The sequence below is a fragment of the Temnothorax nylanderi genome, unplaced genomic scaffold (assembly GCF_030848795.1).
Source record: "Temnothorax nylanderi isolate EJ_2023f unplaced genomic scaffold, tnyl_v1.0 TNYL_tig1230_pilon, whole genome shotgun sequence".
NCBI lineage: Eukaryota > Metazoa > Arthropoda > Insecta > Hymenoptera > Formicidae > Temnothorax > Temnothorax nylanderi.
Genome location: NW_027250292.1, coordinates 4,130 through 28,831, shown reverse-complemented (window position 1 = coordinate 28,831; position 24,702 = coordinate 4,130). Strand labels below are relative to the sequence as shown.

Here is a 24,702-nt window from a genome sequence, read left to right as displayed (position 1 = left end):
TTGTGTGTCTATTACATATGTTCTCCGGGGCGAAGCCCGGGTAACCAGCTAGTAAGCCATAAAATATACGAATTAAATAGAATATTATGTGGTAATAAAAAGGTAGTGCATGATCATCCAGACGTAACAGAAGGTAATACATACCAAATTCTTATGAAATAATTTAATAATGTTAACATTTTACTTATATTTTTAATTATCAGTAGGTGTTACTGACGGTAGCGTTGCCATCAACTACTGTGAAACTGACCTATTGGCAGATAAAGATGGCGATCACGAACAATTGGATATGGCAGAAAAAGACCGCGATCACGATTCGTTGAACAGAAGCGAAAATGATGAAGCCAATTCGGAAACTGCAATAAACGATGAAAACGCGGAGGAATTTTTTGAAAATAGTGGAGAAGAGGAACACACACTGTAAGTTTTCGAAAAAAAAATATAATTTAGAATTATATTGTTGAGAACTATAATGAATTATCAAAGCTAATTCTTGTTCAGATTTTGATGTCACGAATATAACTTCCGTATAATATTTGTGTTTGTCATTGCACAAACATGTTAGATCATATTAGCAATCAGATTCTCGCTGTGACGACTTTCTAGGAGCAGCGTCCAATATTAACCAGACATCTCAATTATAATGCTATATTTAATTTGGACTAAAATTAACGTATTATTTATGCGATAGAGACTAATCTGTATTTTTTATGTGTTTTTCAGGTTAACCGGAAATCAAGACTGCACACATGCTGGAAAGCTGTGAAATTTAGTTAAAAATACGAAACAAACTAAGGAGATATAATTTTCAATTGGATAATCTGTCTCATTATATCAATTTTTCAATCCTGCCTCGACGCCTCGTCCCGTGAGAAACCCCATGGCGGTAGCGCCGTCCAATCAAAGGGGCCCCCGAAGCAGTCCCAATGCAGAATGCGGGCCCAACACTGGACTACGAAATGCAAGTTCGATGAATCGAACTCGTGAGAAACCGAGCAAGTACCCGTCATCGCGCGGTGATTAATCTATTAATCGATTAATCGCGCTCTCTAGAGCGTCGCGATACCAACTTGTCCTTAAAGTTCGACTTCCATTCTTAATTTGCAATGCAACCAACTTACAATACATTCAATAAAATCTCCGTTAGTAACTATATATATTTCTTGATAACTACAATATAATTATACGTTAATATATATATGTATTATATATATATTATTATATATGTTAATATCCGTATTAAGTGGATCAACAATTTCTTAACCATATTCGACTTAATGTCCATCATAAATAAAAAAAATTTTCCATAATTTTCATTTTATTTATACTTTCTACATTTCTATTTATTTATATCTTTCTTCGTTTCTTGATTGCTTTCTTGACTATACAAAATACCCTCCCAATAAACACCAGATAACTTTTTGGAGGACAAGAAAGATGAGTTTTAAGTCCTCCAGCTCTCGCTCTTTAAGATTTTCCTAAAGCTGTAAAATTGACATCTTTTTGATACTTTGCATGTAAGAGATAACTTTCAGAGCACCTTTGAAAGATGACTTTTTTTTCACTTAGAGAAGTTGTCAAATTGATATCTTGTAGATTCAATCTAAAGTTATCGTTAAAAAAAGATGACTTTCGGAGCACTTTTTCAAAATGACTTTTTTGAGATGTTAAAAAGTGCTTTTTAAAGACATCTTTTGTAAGTTATCTTCAAGAAATCTCTATAAGACATCGATTAGAGAACTTTTGTTGGTTAACAAATGCAGTTTCCCCTCTTTTTATTATGCCTTTTAATAGCGCGCCATAAAGAGCTAGCACTTGAAGAGGATATGACCTTTTGTTTACTGGGGCTATCGCATATTATTAATGAACGTTTGCTCTATATATATTATACATATATGTTCTTGATAAATATTTTGGTAAGTACATTATTTTTTAGTAAATTATTTCAATTATTAACGCATCATCGCGTATGGTGTGCATGCATATAATCACATTGATGCACTCTAACCTGTACGAATAATTTTTATATTTATAATTACCAATCTTATAATAATAATGTACTTATATTAATGTCTTATAATTTTATAATAATTAATATAAGCATTTTTTATAAATCTTACTATAATTATAATTTACAGTTAAACATTAAGAACGAAAACCTCAGTCATCAAGCAGCGCGAGCGCACTGATTGTCAGGTGAATTTGATTGTATAATTACTCAAAGTCGTTTTTCAAAATTTTATTGCTCTTCCGTGTTTTATAGGGTGTCGACAACGTTTCCACCACGTTCCCGATACTTCTTTGGACACGTGTTAATGTTTGCTGCTACTTTTGGGCAACGGTTCGTGCTACCTGGGTAGTATATTAAATTTATTCATTTAACCATTCATATGATTTAGTAAGAAATAAGCTATAAACCTAAAATTTTAATTGAGTATAGTAGGCATTATTATTTTCAAAATGTCGGAGAGAAAACCATATTTAGAACTTTCAGATAACAAAAAAAAAGACGTCTTGATAAAGCTTTTGAAAATAGTATAAATGAATTACTTTATGCAAATAGAAATAAATTAAAATCAAATACCGTATTAGAATCAGTAGCTTGAAACAGTAATCCTCAAGCAGATTTATCTCGTGTTTTTCGTTTTGATAATCTTCAGTCTAGCAGTTATTGTAGTAATTTAGTTTCAGAAAATGAAAGTAGTTGTGTAAATAATGTGCAAATTCCTGAGGGTAGTGAGGATCTTGATAATTATTCTTTTAACAGTGATGATTTCAGTTTCGTTAATGATGATTCAGATAGCGATTTTTCAAGCCGTAATGGGAATTCTGATGTCTCAGATGATGATGAGTTAGAATATTTTGATTTGGGTAATAACAATGTAAGTCCAGATTTTAGAGTAGATAATGTAGACAAAGAATCAGATTTAAGATATTTTTGACGTAGAACTACGTCTTTCTCGGGGGGTATGGGGAAATTTGGGGGGCACGACTGCAACGTTTTCTTGCAACGTTTTTATGCAACGTTTTCTTGCAACGTTTTCATGCAACGTTTTCTTTTTCTTGAAAAGTATTAAAGAAAAATATACTTTATTATATAGTTTTTGGAAGCTCTCGATGTAAGCTAAATGTTTTCGGGGTTAATTTTTCGATATGGGTTTTTTCTCAGAACTCGAAAAGTATTAAAGGAAAATATACTTTATTATATAGTTTTTGAAAGCTCTCGATGTAAGCTAAATGTTTTCGCAATTTAATAAATAAATAAATGAATGAATAAATGGATGAATGGATTTAATAAATACATAAATGAATGAATGAATGGATGAATGGATGAATGGATGAATGGATAAATGGGTGAATGGATTTTTTTAAATCTTGAAAAGTATTAAAGGAAAATATACTTTATTATATAGTTTTTGAAAGCTCTCGATGTAAGCTAAATGTTTTTGCAATTTAATAAATAGATAAATGAATAAATGAATGGATGAATGGATTTAATAAATAAATAAATGAATGAATGAATGGATGAATGGATGAATGGATGAATGGTGAATGGATAAATGGGTGAATGGATGAATGGATGAATGAATGAGTGAATGAATGAATGAATGGATGAATGGGTGAATGGATGAATGGGTGAATGGATGAATGGATTTAATAAATAAATGAATGAATGGATGAATGAATGAATGGATGAATGGATAAATGGATGAATGGATGAATGGATGAATGGATGAATGGATGAATGGGTGAATGGATTTAATAAATAAATGAATGAATGAATGAATGAATGGATGGATGAATGGATGAATGGGTGAATGGATAAATGGGTGAATTGATGAATGGATTTAATTAGGATTTAATAAGGATGAGTTAGAATATTTTGATTTGGGTAATAACAATGTAAGTCCAGATTTTAGAGTAGATAATGTAGACAAAGAATCAGATTTAAGATATTTTTTATATCATTGGGCTATAACATACCAAATTAGACAGAATGCTCTTACTAGTTTGCTTCATGGTTTAAAAAAATATGGACATGATGATCTGCCTAGCGATGCAAGAACTCTTTTGCATACTCCAAAAAAACTACAGTTTCTTCTGTTGGATCAGGTTTGTATTCACATTACGGCTTGAAAAAAGGATTACTCGATCAGTTGAAATGTTTTGAGCGAAATAAAATCCCAAAAGACATCGCTCTACATCTAAATATTAATGGTTTGCCCCTTTCGAAAAGTTCTCCGAGCCAAGTATGGCCAATTCTTGTAAAAATAGTAAATTATCCTTATGCTACTTGTGATCCGTTTGCAGTAGGTATTTTTCATGGCAATCGTAAACCAGAAGATGTAAATTTATTTTTAGAGCCTACAATTATGGAGTATTTAGAATTAAGTAATACTGGCTTTATTTTTAATAATCAGCGGTATAGGGTGTTTATTAAGTTGTTCGCTGCAGATACAGTTGCAAGGAATCAGATTTTGTGTTTTCCTCCACACAATAGTAGGTGTGGTAAATGTATACAAGTAGGCAAAACAGTACAGCATAGACGAGTCTTTTTGGAAAATGATTCATCTTTAAGAACTGATAATAATTTTAGGATAGATGTTCCGAATGAGTATAGAAATTTATTATCTCCTCTTGAAGGTATTGGAATGAGTTTGACAAATCAAGTTCCTCTTGATCCGATGCATTTGCTTGATGAAGGAGTAGGAAAGAAACATCTTAAGCTTTTGTTAAACCTATATGGTAATAGCAGTGAAGATGCTTTGAAAAGAATTAAAAACATAAATGATCAATACATTTCTTTTAAAGAATGGGTACCATGCGAATTTGTACGAAAAACACGTACTTTAAATGAGTTAAATAGATTCAAAGCAACTGAATTGCGAATGGCTATTTTGTATACAGCACCAGTTGTATTTCAAAAAACCATACCCAATGAATTAATGCTTCACTTCAATGTATTAAATTGTGCATTACGTATACTATATGATGCAAATGAGTGCATAAAAAACAATCAGTATGCTAAAGATTTATTAATTTATTATGTAGATTGTTTGAAAAATTTTTACGGAGACCAGCATATAGTTTACAATGTGCACAATTTAATCCATCTTCCTGATGATGTTTTGCGATTTGGACCATTAGATGGTTTTAGTGTGATAGATTTTGAAAATCATTTACAAGTTATAAAAAAATTAGTTAGGAAAGGTTCGTATGTTTTAACTCAGATTATGAATAAGATAAATGAGAAATCACAACTTGGGACTAATGTCAAACATCATTCTATTCCTGAAGGTCGTCCAGTTTTGAAACAAAGCATCGTACAACAACTCCTTGAAGGCTATACAAGACCTCATAGGGCTATTGAATTTTCTAATTTTGTTTTGACAATCGCAAAACCAAATAATTGTTGTTATCTCACAGATAGAAGCGTCATTGTAATTAGAAATATCTGTTTTTTTAATGAAAGACCAGTTATTCTTGGGCATAAGTATATTGATTGTGTTAGTATCGATAATTATTCAATAGATTCTCGTTTAATAAATGTATGCAAGGCAAAGACTCTCTCTAATGAACTTCAAGTATGACCCGTTAAAGCTATTTTTAAAAAAGGATTTCGAATTTTCTCGTGTGGATACTTTTATATTTTTCCTCTTCTTCATTGCAAACCTTAAATTTTTTAATAATTTTAATAATTTACATATTCCACATAAGTGTCTCTTAAATAAATGTGTTAAGGCCTGTGTCCACGATGTTAGAACTTGGTCCGAAATCTTGGACGGAGAAAGAATTAACCAATCACATTTGAACAATTCGGCCATTTGACCATTGCGATTAGTCAATTCTTTCTCTGTCCGAGGTCTCCCGGACCAAGTTCTAGTACAATCGTGGACACAGACCTTTATACAATAAATAAAATAGGGGAGACCGGGGCTAAGCCGACAACGGGGCAAACTTGACACTAGGCTTTTTGCCAATTTAAATCTATCGTAGAAACTTGCCTTTCCTACTGTAAATGCGTCTTTATGTGCCAGTATTATCAACGGAATTTGGTAACATTCTGAGTTATAGTGTAATTTTTAACGCGACATAAGCATTTTTGATAGTGAAAAGTAATTTTTCTGATCTCTCGAAAATGTCTACTCTTTCATCGAGCTTTACTCTTGCGAATCTACCGGTAAGTGATTTTGATGGGAAATTTGATGCTCTATATGAATCCGATAATCGTTTTTGGATATTTTCAAAATTTTCATGTTTTTGAAGTGACAAAAGTGAAAAACAACGTCCGGGGCAAAGTCAACACCACGCCGTTTCGTCGGCTCCCAGTAACAAACGATGCTTGTCATGCAGCCGTATGGCTCATGACAAATGTATGCGCACGTCCGATCGCGAGTTTACCTGCATTAATTGTTTTTCAGACATGAGTTTAGATGAAGATAATTGAAAGTTCAACAATTTTTGTTCTCATTATTTCAAATGATTGTTCTAGCTACTTTATTCCGAATTTTTGTACTTTTTAAATACACAATAAACAATGTATTTTCATTTTCAGACAGTAAAAAATAAGTTCCAGATCAAATTGTGTCGATCAGACAAAGTGTTGAGTTTGCCCCGGCGGGGTGTCGAGTTTGCCCCGGCATTTTTCAATTCGAAAATTTGTCTTCGCGTCACTTTTTCTTTCCTGGCGGCAAAACAAAGCGACGTACAGCAAAACTTCCTGAATCAATTTTGTACCTGAAGAAACACTCTTTAAATATGTACCATTGAATTTGCCTAAAAATTTTAATTAAATATTAAAAATTGCCTTTGAAAAAATAGTGTCGGCTTAGCCCCGGTCTCCCCTACTCATAACGCCAGTTACAAATTGATTTAATAAGACCTTTTTCAATTTTGAAGAAAATTATGAAACGTTATCAATTATATTAAAAAATAAAGGTACATATATATTTATTAAGATAAATATATAAATAATATAAATATATAAATACTATATTGGTAGAACAAATTCTCTTTAAAAAACATTCGTTTTATATTTCAAATCTTAATAATTTTGCAAAGTCTATGTAAATCAACAAACAAAAACAATATAAATTGTCTATCCATATTTTTAAGACCTTTTTCAGGTACTGTACTGTTGTCACTGTGACCGGAGCGATTGATCTTGCATTAATAAAATACGCATAAGTATATAAATAACTATCATTAGCAATGTCAAAAAGAAAAAGTGTACAAGATACATCATGCGGGAGAGAATATCTCAAAAGGACTAGTAAGTTTTGATCAATTTAATAAGTGACTGTTGATATTCGTTCTAATGTAATTGTAGTATAACATTGTAATCTAACCTATAATAATGTATTATTGGAAGTTAATATTTAACGTTTACTTGCAGAACCTGGTAATAGTGGAAAAGTAAGACCTGCAGAAACAGGTATTCATTTACCTCAAGCTCCATTAGTAAAAACTGGTACATCGAAAATTCTACCTGCTGACAAAAGAGTAGCGTTAGCAAATGATTTATTGAACAAACCAGGTAGCAATATAGTCCAAAAAAATTTTTCGAGAAGTACTCTTTTGAACAAGAGAGGATTGTTAAATGATAAAACAAATACTCCAGACTTACATGCGAATCAACAAATTCAAGGAAAAGGTACGTAAAATAAATCTTTCTAAAAGTTATTGGCCTATGTTCTGAATCGTCTTTTATCGATAAAAATGCCTCTAAAAGATCTTTCCAGCTAATAAGAATCCTTCTATATCCAATTTTAGTGGCACTTTTATTGATTAAAGAGGATTCAGAATATGGACCGTTGTTGCCAGACGACGCATACAATTTTTAATAATAAGGATTTATTATACACACCTTAAAATTAAAAAAATCAATTTTTTCATCTTTGATTTCTATTCAAAATAATCTGTTGATATGAATATGTTCAATTTTACTACCCATAAACCTGTAGAACGTTATTTATAAATTTATTTGTATGTTTTCTTTTGCTTTAAAAGATCTTTGTTTTGGCAATGATATTAGATAATAATCGAGTATTGAATTAATAAATTATGACTTACATCTATTCATTTTAAAGTTGTATTTAGATAACAACAATCAAGATCACTCTTTAGTATTGCAAAAGGATTTTGATAAATGTTAAATATCTATGAAATCCGAAAATTTGAAAACAAATTTTAAGGAATACGTCAAGTTATAAGTGCATATAGTGTACATTTAATGTAAGGTCAAATTAAAGGTGTATAGTGTACAGCTAATGTAAGCTAGGTCTATCTTTAGATATATGCCTAGATAGATATATATATCTCTTTAATCCAATTGTATTTTTAAAAATAGCTTTCAGTGTACAAGGACTACCATCCGGCTTTTTGAGTAAAGATATCCAAAAAGAAAACTGTTCCACTATAGTTCTTAATGGTCAACGATTGAATTTGCTACAGATTCCGATTATTCATGATCAACAGCAAGTGCTGAATAATATAGTACCGATTAATGAAACAGGTAAAGGGCACATCTCAATTTCGTAATGATAGAATTTATTTTTAAATACTTTTTTTATCGGCACCAATGTTGTACTTTAAGAATCAGCAGAAGAACTATCTGATGCTGAGGATGTTCAGGATGCTGAGGATTCTTTACAAAGCGATGACGGACACAATACACAAGACATTGAAGAAGATGGTAGATCTGATGAACGTGAAGATGAAAACGTTGATGGTGAAAATGAGCATCACGACAATTACAATAATGAAAACGACAATGAGAATGAAGAGTTTCGTGCTCCTCATAATAATCAAAATGAAACTCAGAGCTTGCTGGATTTTGAGCAACTGAATCACGACATAGATCATTGTTGTCGTAAGTAAACTATCAATTCTATAAATTTGTTATTCTACATAAATTTTGTTTTATATATTTATTAATGAAAACAATATTTACAATTTTTTATTTTATATGAATCAAATCTATATAACATGACATTTTTACAGTACGTTTGTAATATATAATATATATAATTAAATTTGAAAATTTATTACCTGTTTCTTAAAAAAATTATAATTGTAATATTTATAAATAAGAACTATTATGATCTTCTTGAACAATCTACTTATTAACTTGCTATTGACAAACTTACAAATTGTTTAAGAAGACCATAAAGTTATTTATAATTTATCCCATTGAACACATGAAAATCAATTAAACAAATATAACTAATTTAGTATTTTATTACAGTTTCTTGCCGAGAAATACTCTTAATGCTACTTAAAAAAGTGGATAACCTGTTGTTGATAATGAAAAGTGGGCCACGACAAAATAATGAAAACAATAATCCACAAAATGAACAAATAGCAGGGACATTTGATCAACTTCAAATGTTACCGATAAAAGAAGTTGAACAATTGCTTTTATTCGACCAAAACTTAGTAAATCCTCTCCACCGACAAATGAGATCACAATTTGTAATAAATTATGTAGGTATTTAAAATAATTAACCTATTTATGTTATAATTTTATTTATAAATTTTAATAATTTATCATGTTTCAGGAAGCAAAAATGGTTACTGTTGGAGGAGATACTTTCGACAAAGCTATCAAAAGAATTTTGTCGGTAATTATGACTGATGAGTTGGCATGCAAATGTACTTGGATCATCAGAAAAGCTGGCAAGACCAAGATTTCAAATTGCAATTTTCCTAAAATAATAAGTGGTGAGTCACCCATTTCTTTATTTTTAAATAATTTTTTTACTCTATATACATATCTACAATTATATTTTTTTATATAAATTTTATTTTTAGTTTACATCACCAAAAAATATGCCATTACTGATGAAATAGTAAAAAAGCGGATACAACTTTGGCTGCAAAAATATGGTGACCGCATAAAGCTTAAAGAAGAACAAGCTCGAAAGGATGAAGAACATCGCCAACAAGAAAATGAGCAAGAACGACGATTATTAAACCAAGCATAATCAAGTTAAAAAAAGAATAACCAAATTAATAGTTCATATATTAACAAAGTACAAAGATCTAGATCATTAGATAATATAATATTTTAAGTTGCAATTTTGTACTTCTATCAATGGGCGCATTCAGAAGTACAACCGCTCACTATGGGCTCTTGCATTGGATTGACGTAAATTTTTAGTTCTAAAGGAATGAGCGGTTGTGCTTCTGAACGCGACCAATGTTAATTACTTCACTGTCAAAATGTGAGATGCAATAATTAATCGTAAGACTTTTACGTAATTATTTTATTAAAACGTTCTGTTTATAAATTTAACAAGTTCTATTACATTTTAGATTCTATAAAATTAATGTATTTACTTATAATGACTGTTTATTTTTGCTAATAAACAAGAGTTGAATAAATCAGGAAGAAATGCGACAGAATTGGATTTACTAATTGTTTAAAACAGAATTTTTTTATTCTAATTCTGTTTTATTTTTTCCTGTTTTATTCGATTTTTTCAAAAAATTATAAAAATTAATTGAACCTAACCCTAAACTAACCTATGAAGGACAACCTAGAGGTCTCTTTTAGTTCTCTTAATGTTGACTTTTAGATAACTTTCGAAAGAGGTTTCAAAAATCAAAAGTGCTCATTAGGATATCTGAAAGACCACTTTTGAGATGGACATTGGACATCTTTTAGTTACACTAAAAGTCCTGTTTTGGATATCTTGAAAGACGGTAATTACATCTTTTATCTTTCAAAACTAATCGTAAAGAGCACTTAAAGAGGACCTTTTGTTTACTGGGCTTAATCTACAAATACCACCCTGCCAGTTCCATATGACAATTCATATCCAAATGAAATTTGCTTCCATGTGTGTCCTATCTTTATAAAGCTATATCTATTACTGAAATAGTGTACATCTTTAAAATGCTCGAATTAAAAATATCTTCTTTCTTAGTAATAGTTCCAATTATCTTTATAAACATTTATTTTATATTTAGTTAAAAGTTATAAGTAATTTTGGATTGAGAATGAGAAGAATATATCGAAAGAATACATAAGAAACGAATGTAGTCACACGACAGGGTGTGATAGATTCGTAAACTATTTACGGAGCAACAAGTTAAATCCCATACAGCACAGAAGTTGCAGTTCCATTGCTGCAATATTGCAACGTTGCTGCAATGTTGGGCAACATTGCTGCAAATTCTGTGCTGTATGGGATATATTGGAAAATAAAGGAATTTCGCATAGAAAACGATAGGAATACATTGGACAGACAGATAGAATACGATAATTGCACATGATAGGATCGCGTACTATTTTTCGTTCAGTAAGTGATTAAATTGGAAAAGTAAGAAATTTTGGATAGAGAACGATAGCACTACATTGAAAAAAAGATAGAAAATGATAGTGTAGGTTCATGATTCGACGTGATAGATTTGTATATAATTTTTTAATCAGTATATTTCTGTATTGAAACCAAAAGAAATTTTTGATACAGAACGATAAGTACGGCATTAGCAGAATAGATAGAAAACGATAGTGTGGACTCACGATAGAACGTGATAGAATGGCGTACCATTTTTCGTTCTATTAGTGACTATATAGAAAACGAAAGAAATTTTGGATAGGGAACGATAGCACTACATTGGAAAAACAGATAGAAAATGATAATGTAGGTTCATGATTCGACGTGATAGATTCGTATATGATTTTTTAATCAGTATATTTCTGTATTGAAACCGAAAGGAATTTTTGATACAGAACAATAAGTACGGCATTAGCAGGATAGATAGAAAACGATAGTGTTGACTCACGATAGAACGTGATAGAATGGCGTACCTACTAGTTTTCGTTCTATTAGTGACTATATAGAAAACGAAAGAAATTTTGGATAGGGAATGATAAAAGTACATTGAAAGTACACAAAAGTTATGATAAAATACGATTGATACTCATTGCATTTGTTTATACCTTATTTTATAGATCCAATATTATATGAATTGCGGATAGCATTGCATAGAGTTCTATTTGAACATTATTATAAGATATGATATCTTATAATTTGGAAAATTGTCATAACATATAATATACAATTATGCGTAACAGTCTTATAAGTTTTTATTTGTACAGTATATGAGACATTACATTAAATTTCTATCGTTAATATATTAGCCCACTTACGAAAATTAGGAATCAGAAACACGATTAAAAAAGAAAGGAATATTTTTTTCTGCGAGTTTTTCAATTCTTTAATTTCGGATAGCATTGCATAGAGTTCTATTTGAACACTATTATAAGACCTGATATCTTATTATTCGAGAAATTCTCATAATATATGATATACTATTATTCGTAACAGTCTTATAGGTTTTTATTTATAAGGTATGTGAGATATTCTAATGATACTACATTACATTTCTATCGTTAATATATTAACCCACTTACGAAAATCAGGAATCAGAAACACAATTAAAAATGAAAAGAAATTTTTTTTTTCGTTTTCTATCTGACTTTTTAAGCAGGGATAGCATCAGAAAATACGTACCATGACTAATGTTTTCGAAAAATCTCCATAATTCGGAAAATTGGTAGGTGTTCCAATTATATTTCTAGCTGTTTTGGCTAAACTTCTATTATTAATATGACATCCTGTCGCAGTGGCACCATTCACAAATTGATACATGAAATCAACACGATCCATTATATGCTATATACGCCATATACGCTATAACGCTATTTGTAAGCCGAACAATAGGGTAACTCAGGTATATATGTCGCACCTAAGGACAACTCAAATACTACTGCAGCTTGACGCATCCCTCGTTATATACCCTTTACTCTCTCCCACTCCAACTGAATCTTGAAAGATCATTTCTTCCTTTGTTTTGTGTACTGCATCGTGAAAAATAGTGTGAAATAGATACATCTACGCAATAACCGCCCCTCCCCTTTTCCAAGAAAAAATTTGTTTATAGCACCATGAAACACGAATAGTCCTCGAGTGGATAACGTATTATAAGAAAGGATATTAATAAAGATATCGTACATGTATTTCATATTTCTAACATTTAATATGTTACATAAGTCTTATATATTTTTATATATTTAATATCTTGTATTTAATATTTTTTACATAGTTTATTTTGTCATATGTTTTAAAAATACGATCTGCATGAATTAAATCACATTGTCCTTGTGTATCCATGAATTGTGTGAACAATCCCACAATCCCAGCCATTTCACGTGGACCTTGTCACCCCTCCTGCGCAGTACTTTCTCCATGAGATACGTGTCCGGGTAAGTCGCGCGATGTAACTCGTGCTCCGTGAGCTAGAACGCTCCAGCAGTAGATTTTCCGCGATAGCCCTCCAGCAGATAGGTTACGGGATTAGTACGTTGCACTTTAACGATCTTAAACACCTCCATCGTCCAATTCGGTGTGTAACCCTTCTCGAAGATCGTCTTGTGCTTGCTAACGCGTACCGAGTCGCTTGCTTTGAACTTTGCCGGACCAGCGATCTTTATCGCGCTGTACACCGTAACCAAGAGTCTTTCGGCGATCGCAGGGATTGCATACGTACATACATGTGTATACATACATACGTACATACATACATACATACATACGTACATATGTACATACATACGTACATACGTACATACATGCGTATGTAAATACGTACATACATACATACATGTGTATGTAAATATATACTGTCACGACTTTTTCACTCCCGGAGCGGCCCGGGGCGTGTGCCGGATCAAAAGGAGAAAAGGAGAGCGGGATGATAGGCCTCTCCGGTGATTCTCTCGCACCTCCGACACTTCACGAAACGATTCTAATGTTGGGCGCCAGACGCGTAAATTCGCGTCCGCGAAATCGCGAGAAACCAAAAACGAGACGCAAAACGAAATAAGTCGGTGTGCGAGAGAATGGCTAGCTCGACCTAATGGCAGGGCGGGGTTGATGAAGGGCAGCGCGGTATTCGGCGGGGTGACGCAAATAATAACGAATGTCGTAACTCAAGCCATTAACCATTAAAGAATAACATTTATTCTGTAGAAAACTTTCGTAACTCAGTGAGTGCCACTGGGGCTTTCAAAACAAAAGCAAGTAACAGGTGATAGATAACGCGGGCGTCAAATTTTTAACAACCAAATATAATAACGCGGACGCCAGACATAAACGGAAAACTTACGTTAACTCAGTAAACGCGCGGAAGGCGCAGCAAGAGAACGTGTGAGGAAAACTAAACTTACAAAATCATCGAGATCACGTAATTTCACAGCTAATAATAGTAGAAAAGTTCGCGGACAACTAACATAGAATATCGGTACAAATTACGACTGACTACGACATAACGGAGATAAACGCGAAATAATAGCGCGAAATACCGCGAAATGATAATGCGCCACGCTTGGAGCGCGTGAACGCAAGTTCCCAAACCCGTGCAGGGATTCTGTCGCCAAATATCTTAAACTAACGCAAAGAGTAATCTTAAACTAACGCACAGAATAATCTTAAACTAACGCAACGAACGCGACGCGAGTAACGTCCCAACGCAAGAAGGAACGAACGCAACATGTGATATCGCCAGGGATATCCTCACGCGAAGAATAAGGCGCCGGGGCGCTTGACGTAACGCGAAATACTAAACTAACGCGAGAAAATATACGGAATTACCGCGACCAATACTATAACTAACGCGAAATGACCAATTTATCCTAACGCAAGAACTGAGATTACGCCAGTGATTCTGATCGAACGCAACACACGCGATCGTCAGCGGTCGTCCAACGCGAAAAATGACGCGCCGAGACACTCGGCATAACGCGAAATACTCGAATTAACGCGAGAAAGATACGGAATTACCGCGAGGAATAACGAGACGCAACATTAGGTCGACGCGAATGGTATCTTAAGGCGAACCACATTCTACCGCGAATAATATCTCAGCCGATGTCGCGAGGATAGTCTAAATGTCCGAACGCGAATCGTAAGTGACGCAATTAAACCAACGCGAATATCCCTCTGACGCCATTAATATCGCGTGCAGAATCAAAGATTCGACCGGGCGCAATACTACGCATAACGAGACACGCGGTCGTGAACGTGAAGGGCGCGAGAAATGGCGTATTCGCGATATCGAACGTCGTCATCGACGCGCCTACCGCGATCTCCAGAGGTTCGTAGATTTCGATCGCGATCCCACGGCCACGAGACCATGCCGGTGCCCCTCGCTCTCGCTATCGATCGCTAAATACGCCTTGTCGGCGAATACGCTAATTATCGCGAATTTTCCCGAGCGAGAGCGCGACCCGGGGAGCGGTGTCGTGGCTTTACATCAAACGTTACCGAGGCAACCTCACCGTAGGCAGATTCTCTTCCGAGGGTCCTCGCCGTCGTCCCAAGGGTCGAAAGAGATAGCAGCCGGACGTCGTACTCGGCTCCGGAATGCGACTTAACGTGGAGGCAATACCGCGACTTGACTTTCGACGTGCGTCGATCACCGAGGACGATTTACGAATGCTCCCGAAATTTCGCTCGATGGCGGAATCGATAGCGCACCCCACCCCGGGCGTACGCGGCCCCGCGACGTTGGAGCGCGGACCAATGAGGGGTGAGCTCGCAGGCTCGCGGCGGATTCGTGCGTAGGGCCGTGAATTACGGCTTTCCGCAGGGCGCTAAACGGCCCTTCCCTCGCGCGGCAATTTTTCCGGGATTCATCCCGGCAGCGGACGGGACGTTTTTGCCTCCGCGTTCCTTCCTGTCGGTTCGGGAATGGTGGCCAACCATCCCGGGATCCGGTCAGTAATGTGAGGAGGGCAGGTGAGCTGATTTCGCCCCGGCGTCCCGGGGCCCTGCCATGATGGGCTCGCCCGCCGCTGTGTCACGCGCCGCGCGCGTGTTTTCCTGCGCTCCGTCGCTCTCGGCGGCCCGCGGGTTGTCGCTTCGATCCGCTTTCCGTCGTCCGATCTCTCGCCGTTATCCTTCTCGTCGACTCCGCTTCCGCTTCCTCTGTATTCTCTCAGGAACTCCAGTCTCAGCTCGGTGAGGCGCCACGCAATAATACAAAATAAAAAAGGATCAGTAATTCGTAACGCAATTATAATATGCCCCTGGAGATCTCGCATCGATTCGTTGAACCGTCCTCGGGCGTGAAAAGGTCGCGAAACCCGCGCCTTGTGACGGCGGCGGGGCGCTGCAACGATGCAGCGAAACTGCAACGTCACAATACATACATACATACATACATATACATATATATGCTCATTAGGTTGGTTTAAATATATTGCTAATTATATATGCTTAAAGAGATTTATAGTATTATAATAATAGATAAATAAAGTAACGCTCGTATGTCAAATAAATAAGAAACAAGGGCCAACAATCGAGCAAAAACAAAGATGTCAATATAAAGTTAATTTAATAAACATACCTATATACAACGGAACGTTTCAACCGCACAGGGTCTTCTTCAGCCGTTATAAATTACAAAAATACATAGAGTCGGTTTCTAAATTTACAACGAAGGTTAACGCATATACACCACAGCAAATTCGCTTGGCTAAAAAAGCAATCTCAACTTAAACAAGCTTACTCTTCTAAACCGATTGCATACTATTGGGCCATCGATAACAACAACCCAAGTCACATACATTATGCACAAAAATTACCGGAGGGAAACAGTAATAGAACATTTATAAAAACTTATATTGATCCCGTAAAGTTTATAAATAATACATCTGATCCTTTGAGCCATACGAACGACAAATGGTTTATAAATCTTTCAGATACGGTTATCCCTCCAGAGGTCACAAACCTTAATTAAGTGGGAACTTTTGCCTTCCAGTCAGCTTGAATAAAAAGAAAGCCATTCACGAATTTATTAAAGATGTGGAAGGAAATTCGAAACGGTGTAGCATTAGTAATCTCATAAAGATACGAAATAATTTTATCCCACAGTTCCATTGTTTCCTACACACCACTCCACCAAAAAATATCACCAACGATAAAATTCTAGCAATGCACAAACATTCTCAACACTTTGTTCGTGAGAACCCGAACATTATTTTTACACGAGCGGATAAGGGGAATGTCACGGTTGCCATGAATAAAAATGTATATATACAGAAGATGGAAAACGCGTTGCAAGATCTTAGTACGTACTCCGTTGTAAAAAAAGACCCTTCTAAAATTATTGAAAACAAGTTAAATAACCTATTAAAAACATGGGTAAGGAGAGGATACATTCCCCAAAAGGAGGTTTATTCTCTCCGCTCGAGCGATTCAATCCTTCCTAAAGCCTATGGTCTTCCGAAAATCCATAAAGAAAACAATCCTTTCAGAATTATTGTCTCTTCCGTTAATACTGCACTGTATAGGTTTGCTAACTATTTACACCAAATTATCTCTGAAAGCATACCTAAGACTGACAGTCACGTCAACAACAGTTTTGACTTGTATAGCGAACTCTCCGGCAAAAAGATTTTAAACAACGAAGTGTTGGTGTCGTTGGACGTAGTTTCGCTTTTCACGAATGTCCTCATAAGTTTGGCACTTGAGGGCATCAGCAATAGATAGGATCACATCAAAAAAAGAACGAAGGTACCCAAAAAAGAATTTATCATGGCGATAGAATTTGTTCTTTCGTCAACTTTCTTCACATTTAATAACGTTATATACAAGCAAACCCATGGATCACCAATGGGATCACCCCTTTCCCCGATAATTGCTGATGTGGTCATGCAAGACTTGGAACAAAAAACGTTAAATTCTTTAAATGTACGTTTGTCTATTTATCGCAGATATGTTGATGACATATTTATGTCCGCGCCGTTGAACATGATTGATCGTATCCTGGATACTTTTAACAGCTATCATGAGCGCCTAAAATTCACTATAGAACATGAGAATAATCGTTGTCTTAGTTTCTTAGATTTGTCTCTGCAGGTAGTGGATAATGCCATACAAATCGATTGGTTTCACAAGAAAACGTTCTCGGGTAGATACTTGTCATATTTTTCAAATCATCCGATTTGCCATAAAATAGGCTCTATCTACAGTTTAGTGGACAGAGCAATTTTGTTATCTCACCCTATATATCATAAGAATAATTTAGAAATGATTATCGAAATATTACTGGACAACGGTTATCCCCTCAAATTAATCTTTAAAAAAATAAACACCAGGCTCGACAATCTGATTAATGGTAAACTTAGAAATAATGTAAATAACTCGATAGATTCGAGCGACGTTAATAGGAAATTTATAGTGATCCCATTTGTCAACAACATATCTGAAAAAGCAACATTATTATTCAATAAAAAGGAACACATAATTGGCTATAGATGCCTTAACAAATTAAGTAACATAATCAAAGCACAAAAAGACAAGAACTCAATTGCCACTAATAGTAATGTTGTATATAAGATTGCATGTAAAGATTGCGAGGCTTCCTATGTGGGACAGACAAAGCGGCAATTAAAAACTAGAATTAACGAACATAAAAATAATATAAAAATGGACCCATCCAGACACTCGGTCATTTCCGAACATACTAAGGAATTTAACCATTCTTTTGATTGGGACAACGTCAAAATAATGGATATACGGAACCTAACTATTATAAAAGACTCGTCTCGGAAATGCTACATATTAAAGAACAAAAAAGTGGCATTAATTTGAACAAAGACACAGAGTATCTGGATGAGTCATATAACGGTATTCTTAGCGAACTCACCGACATCTAACTATTTCTTATTATTGCGAAGACTAACCTTCGCGGTTAACCTAATGTGAATGCGCGTCATTATTGTTTGAGACGTATAGGAGTGAACATCGATCACGAGAGCACTTAGTTTCGGACCACGATTCAATTCTGTAATATGTAAGTCCATACGGAGATTATTTTTAACAACCACATAGACGTCCTCCCACTATCGAGATATCGAATTTCAGAACGTTTATTATACGGGACTACAACGTGGATGGACATAAGATTCTTTGCCTTTTTAACTGCTGACTTGGTTTGTTTTCGCCAACCAACGAATAATAGATCATGGACTTATCACTGACTGCATACTTGCGAATTGACTCTAGACATTCTCATATTTATAATTTTACAATTTACAATAGATTTACAGATATTGATTTATATACAATTTTATTACTTATATACAATTTTACTTTTAATACTTAATGCTCTCATGTTAGATGTGACTCCAGATGGCTATGTCATTTGCTTTCGAGAAACGGCTACTTTTATTTATTTTTTACTGTATTACTTTTTAACATGTTAATTTTTCACTTTGCGCGACTCTATGTATTTTTGTAATTTATAACGGCTGAAGAAGACCCTGCGGTTGAAACGTTCCGTTGTATATAGGTATGTTTATTAAATTAACTTTATATTGACATCTTTGTTTTTGCTCGATTGTTGGCCCTTGTTTCTTATTTAGTATTATAATAATTCTAAGTTTTTCTGGAAATAGAATAAAAAAGTACGTAAAGATTAATTAAAAATTTATTATATTTACGTTACACTACATACATACATGCGTATATGCACAATGTTATAAAGGTATTCGATAATGCCCCCACGGCAACGTATCGGTCAAATCCAGTACGATATAGATCCCCGACACGTAGCTCATCATAGAACATGCATAATTGTAGGTAAAAAATTATCAGAGGGATGTGCATCGACGCAAAAAATTCACAAAAAACCATATTTTACGTGACTTAAACTTTTGTATCGAAGACAAACAAATTTTTGTTTTTTGCATCGATGCATACCCGTCTGATAATTTTTCCAAGAAAGAGCCATACAGCAAATGTTATAGAATTGAGCGCCGATGACAGGCTGCTATAATTTATGACCTACAATTGTCCCGTCCTTTGACGAGCTACGTGTCGGGGATCTATATCGTACTGGATTTGACCGATACGTTGCCGTGGGGGCATTATCGAATACCTTTATAACATTGTGCATATACGCATGTATGTATGTAGTATAACGTAAAATTAATAAATTTTTAATTAATCTTTATGTACTTTTTTATTCTGTTTCCGGAAAAACTTAGAATTATTATCTATACTATAAATCTCTTTAAGCATATATAATTAGCAATATATTTTAAACCAACCTAATGAGCATATATGTATATGTACGTACACTGAAAAAAAAAATTGCTAGATTCAAGAAAATTTAATTTGAATTAAGAAAACCATTGTTTTGACTATTTGCAAGAAAATTATTTTCATAATTTGAAACATTTGTATTTTTAGAAAGAAAAAAAACATTTATTAATGTAGAAAAATTATTTCTTTAAAGTAAGTAAATGTTATTTATTAAACAAAAAGTATATACTTCAATTGAATAACTAATATTTTAAACTATAAAACGCATTACAAAATAAAAGAAATTTTGTTTTTCAAATAAATATGCAAATTTTTAAAATAAGTAAATCTTTTTTTTAATGAATCAAAAGGTTTGATTTCTGCAGTAGTAATAAGAAAATATATTTTTAAACCAAAAAAATGCTATTTTGAACAAAAAAAATCATTTTTTGTTTTAAGTAAATTGTTAGTTGAATTAAATAAGCAATACATTTTATAAACCTTCAATAACAAAATATATTTTTAAATAAAAAAACTCATTTTTCAAAAAAAGAAAATATATTTTCAAAATAAAAAAATTCATTTTTAAATGGAAACCATAATTACTAAATTTGAAAAACGATATCATTTTTTAAGTAAATTATTTTTTTCTGTATAATAAGAAAGTTAATTTATAAATCTACAGTAACAAAATATATTTTTAAATAAAGAAACTCATTTTTCAAAGTAACAAAATATATTTTCAAAATAAAAAAATACATTTTTAAATAAAAACCATGTTTATTAAATTTGAAAAACAATATCATCGACACAGAGTACTAGTACGGGGACAACACTGATTGCCATATTATACTCGCGACGTGTTGCTTTCGTGCCGCGGTCGTTACCTCCGGCGCCGCTCGAGCAAGAATTTCTCCAAGTCCAATTCGGTCTTTCGACACCGACTCGTGGCAGTGCTGTGTTCGTATAAGTTACACGACGGTGGCGATCGACTACGAGCGCGAGCGAACGGGAAACGATGCTCCCCGCATCGACTTCGTCGTACGTGCCCCTTTCGTGTACGTATTCCACAAACGTTTTACACATTCGTACAGACTAAGCGAAACGCGTTTGCACGTCCGTACGTATCGCTCGTGTCGCTCAGCTCGCCGAGCGCACCGCACCTCTTATAGTACCCAACCAGCCGGCCGAGCGATCGGCGACGCACGGTCTTACGCACGGTCGCTTATGGGCGCCGGAGGCGAAATATCGAGACCATCGGGGCTTGACCGCTGAGAGCGACGACGACGCGAATTCGATTATCGTACAGGATATCCGGCAGCCGGTCTCGGGGGTCGACGATACGCCACGTTGACGTAAAGCGAGACAATGACACCATAATTCGGGGTACTTGTAACCGAGAGGCACAAACGCGGTTGTTACCTCCGGCGTGGGCTCTAGCGAAAAGTCCTCTCGCGGCGTGTTGCTTCCGCGCCGCGGTCGTTACCTCCGGCGCCGCTCGAGCAAAAAGCTTTCTAAGTCCCCTCGCGACGTGTTGCTTTTGTGCCGCGGTCGTTACCTCCGGCGCCGCTCGAGCAAAAAGCTTTCTAAGTCCCCTCGCGACGTATTGCTTTTGTGCCGCGGTCGTTACCTCCGGCGCCGCTCGAGCGAAAATTTTCTAAGTCGACCCAATACATGCCCAGTACTGAGCCGACTCTCGGCCGTAGATTACTAAATCATAATATTTTTATTTCTTTTATTGAAGAAAATATATTTTTATATTTTTTATTATTACAGATTTTTATAATTATTTGTCTACATTAAAAATATATTTATTTTATATGCAAGTAATTAATTTACTTACTTGAAAAAATAATTTAATATATTCAGATAAGTCATTATTTTATTTGAAATAACTTATTCTTTCCATTAAGCTTTGATTTATTTATTTTAATATAATTGCATGTTTAGTAAACCAAAGTATCTATTTTTTCAAATAAAGAAATTCAGTTCGTAAATTTAATAAAATATTTATTTAATTTATGATATTAATATTTAAAAAGGCAATCTTTTTCATGTTAAAAATAAATTGCTGTTTTTGAGAAAATATTATTTAAATTAAAAATTTTATTTGAAGAAAATTAGTTACTAAAATCAAAATACTTTTATTTCTTTCATTGAAGAAAATATATTTTTATAATTTTTATTATTACAAATTTTTATAATTATTTGTCTGCATTAAAAATATATTTATTTCACGTGCAAGTAATTTATTTACTTATTTGAAAAAAATAATTAAATATATTCAGATGTCATTATTTTATTTGAAATAACTTATTCTTTCCATTAAGCTTTCATTTATTTATTTTAATATAATTGCATGTTTAGTAAAGCAAAGTATCTAATTTTTTTAAATTAAGAAATTTAGTTCGTAAATTTAATAAAATATTTATTTAACTTGTTTTATTAATATTAAAAAGGCAATGTTTTTCATGTTAAAAAATAAATTGCTGTTTTTAAGAAAATAATATTTAAATAAAAAATTTGTGTACTTAAAAACAAAAAAATAAAATGTAAAACAAATATTTCCAATATTTAAATAAATATTTGCAAGTATAAAATAAATTCTTTATAAAGTTACAAAATATTTCTTTAAATCAAGGAAATAATACTAAAATAAATATATTTACTTAATATAAACAAATTTTTTTCAGTGTATGTATGTGCGTATGTATTGTGACGTTGCAGTTTCGCTGCATCGTTGCAGCGCCCCGCAGCCGTCACAAGGCGCGGGTTTTTCACGCGACCTTTTTCACGCCCGAGGACGGTTCAACGAATCGATGCGAGATCTCCAGGGGCATATTGTAATCGCGTTGCATTTACTGATCCCTTTTATTTTATTTTGTATCATTTGCGTGGCGCCTCACCGAGCCGAAGACCGGAGTTTCCTGAGAGGATGCAGAGGATCGCGGAAAACGGAGTCGACGGAAAGGACAGAGGCGAGAAATCGGACGACGGAAAGCGGATCGAAGCGACAGCTCGCGGGCCGCCGAGAGCGACGGAGCGCGGGAAGACACACGCACGGCGCGTGACACAGCGGCGGGCGGATCCGTGGTGGCAGGGCCCCGGGACGCCGGGGCGAAATCAGCTCACCTGCCCTCCTCACACTACCGACCGGATTCCGGGATGGTTGGCCACCATTCCCGAACCGACAGGAAGGAACGCGGAGGCAGACACGTCCCGTCCGCTGCCGGGAAGAATTCCGGAAAAATTGCCGCGCGAGCGAAGGGCCGTTTAGCGCCCTGCGGAAAGCCGTAATTCACGGCCCTACGCAAGAATCCACCGCGAGCCTGCGAGCTCACCCCTATTGGTCCGCGCTATAGCGTCGCGGGGGCAGAGATGCCAATGGTGCTGTTTTGCCCGCTGCCTGCGCGCCTGGTGGGGGAAACGCACACACCTGACGGAGCCGTGTACGTGTGCGCTGGGCGCTCGGCGGCGGCTCGGCCAGCTTCGGGCGGGTAGAAGAGTGCAGACATACACTCGAAAGTCTCGTTCTTCCGCGAGTCGTAGCGTAGCCATAGCCGGTTCATCGAAAGTCGTATGCGTTAGCGCGTCGGCTGACTTGACTCGTCTATTATGTCTCGCGTATCCCTTCTGATGTTGATTTATGAATAAAATATATTTTATGACATTGCAGATGAATAAAATAACCCTTCCCACACTAGGCGCGATACACTGTGTCTCTTAATTATTTAAAAGTAATGAAAAAATCATTTATGTAATTAATAAATTTTACTAACAAAAAATGTTAGTAAATTTATTAATTACATAAATGATGTCTAATGAAATTATATTATCTTTATTCTGAAAATAACCTATATAAATTAAGTAAAGAAATAAAAAACAGAAAAAGCGTAAATAATAGAAATCCACTCTTGGCCAATATGTACGCTTTCTTCTAAAAAAATCTTGTTATTAATTTAGAAAGATGACTTCTGTTTGCAATTCTTACATTTTTTTAAATAAAAATATATTACTGTACATCATCAGCACACTGCGTAATTTATATTTTCTCTTTACCATATACGATTATATATTTTTAATCCATTTATTTTAATAAATATCTATACATATTATAACAAGACAAAAGGGCTTGCGAACTAGCAGGTTGTTAATGCTGACATATATTTAAAATCATAACAATGACTTGACAATAACAAACGTTTCGGCCATAACTGTGGCCTTCTTCAGTGTAGTCGTTAATTTAAAATAATATACCCCCTTATACAATAAAGAATCATTCGCTTATAAATTAGATCGCCTGCTACATTACAACGATTAAAACGCATTCGCTTACATACGCTCACATCCTACGCACATCGCCTCAGTCAGATCGCAGCTCGTAGACATATCGCGTCTGGTATTACTTCGAGCCTTCGTAAAGTCAGTTTGCCGCTCGCAGATATATCGCGTCTGGTAATCCTTCGAGCCCTCGCAGAATCATGATGAGAAGGAATCCGTCCCTACACCGTCTTCACAATACGGCAAGAATGGATGCCCTTCTTGCCGTATTGTGAAGACGGTGTAGGGACGGATTCCTTCTCATCATGATTCTGCGAGG

The 24,702-nt window shown here is 34.8% G+C and overlaps 1 protein-coding gene and 1 pseudogene across 5 annotated transcripts; both read left to right on the top strand.

The window, feature by feature from the left end:
* Positions 1–10,501, top strand: LOC139786995 (uncharacterized). 5 transcript variants are annotated; one of them, XM_071726084.1, is made up of 11 exons: positions 7–133; positions 204–420; positions 724–1,916; positions 2,139–2,196; positions 2,264–7,273; positions 7,397–7,654; positions 8,351–8,515; positions 8,597–8,872; positions 9,248–9,486; positions 9,561–9,723; positions 9,814–10,501. In XM_071726084.1, the coding sequence occupies exons 5-11, from the start codon at positions 7,213–7,215 to the stop codon at positions 9,984–9,986; spliced, it is 1,335 nt and encodes a 444-aa protein (XP_071582185.1). In that variant the 5' UTR covers positions 7–133; positions 204–420; positions 724–1,916; positions 2,139–2,196; positions 2,264–7,212; the 3' UTR covers positions 9,987–10,501. The 5 variants fall into 5 exon arrangements, with proteins under 5 accessions (XP_071582186.1, XP_071582185.1, XP_071582188.1 ...); XM_071726087.1 differs by having other exon boundaries at positions 724–2,196; positions 2,264–2,356; positions 7,128–7,273; XM_071726086.1 differs by having other exon boundaries at positions 724–2,196; positions 2,264–2,356; positions 7,117–7,273.
* A 7,186-nt stretch (positions 10,502–17,687) lies between these two features.
* LOC139786996 (uncharacterized) lies at positions 17,688–18,880 on the top strand (annotated as a pseudogene).
* The last annotated feature ends 5,822 nt before the right edge of the window (positions 18,881–24,702 follow it).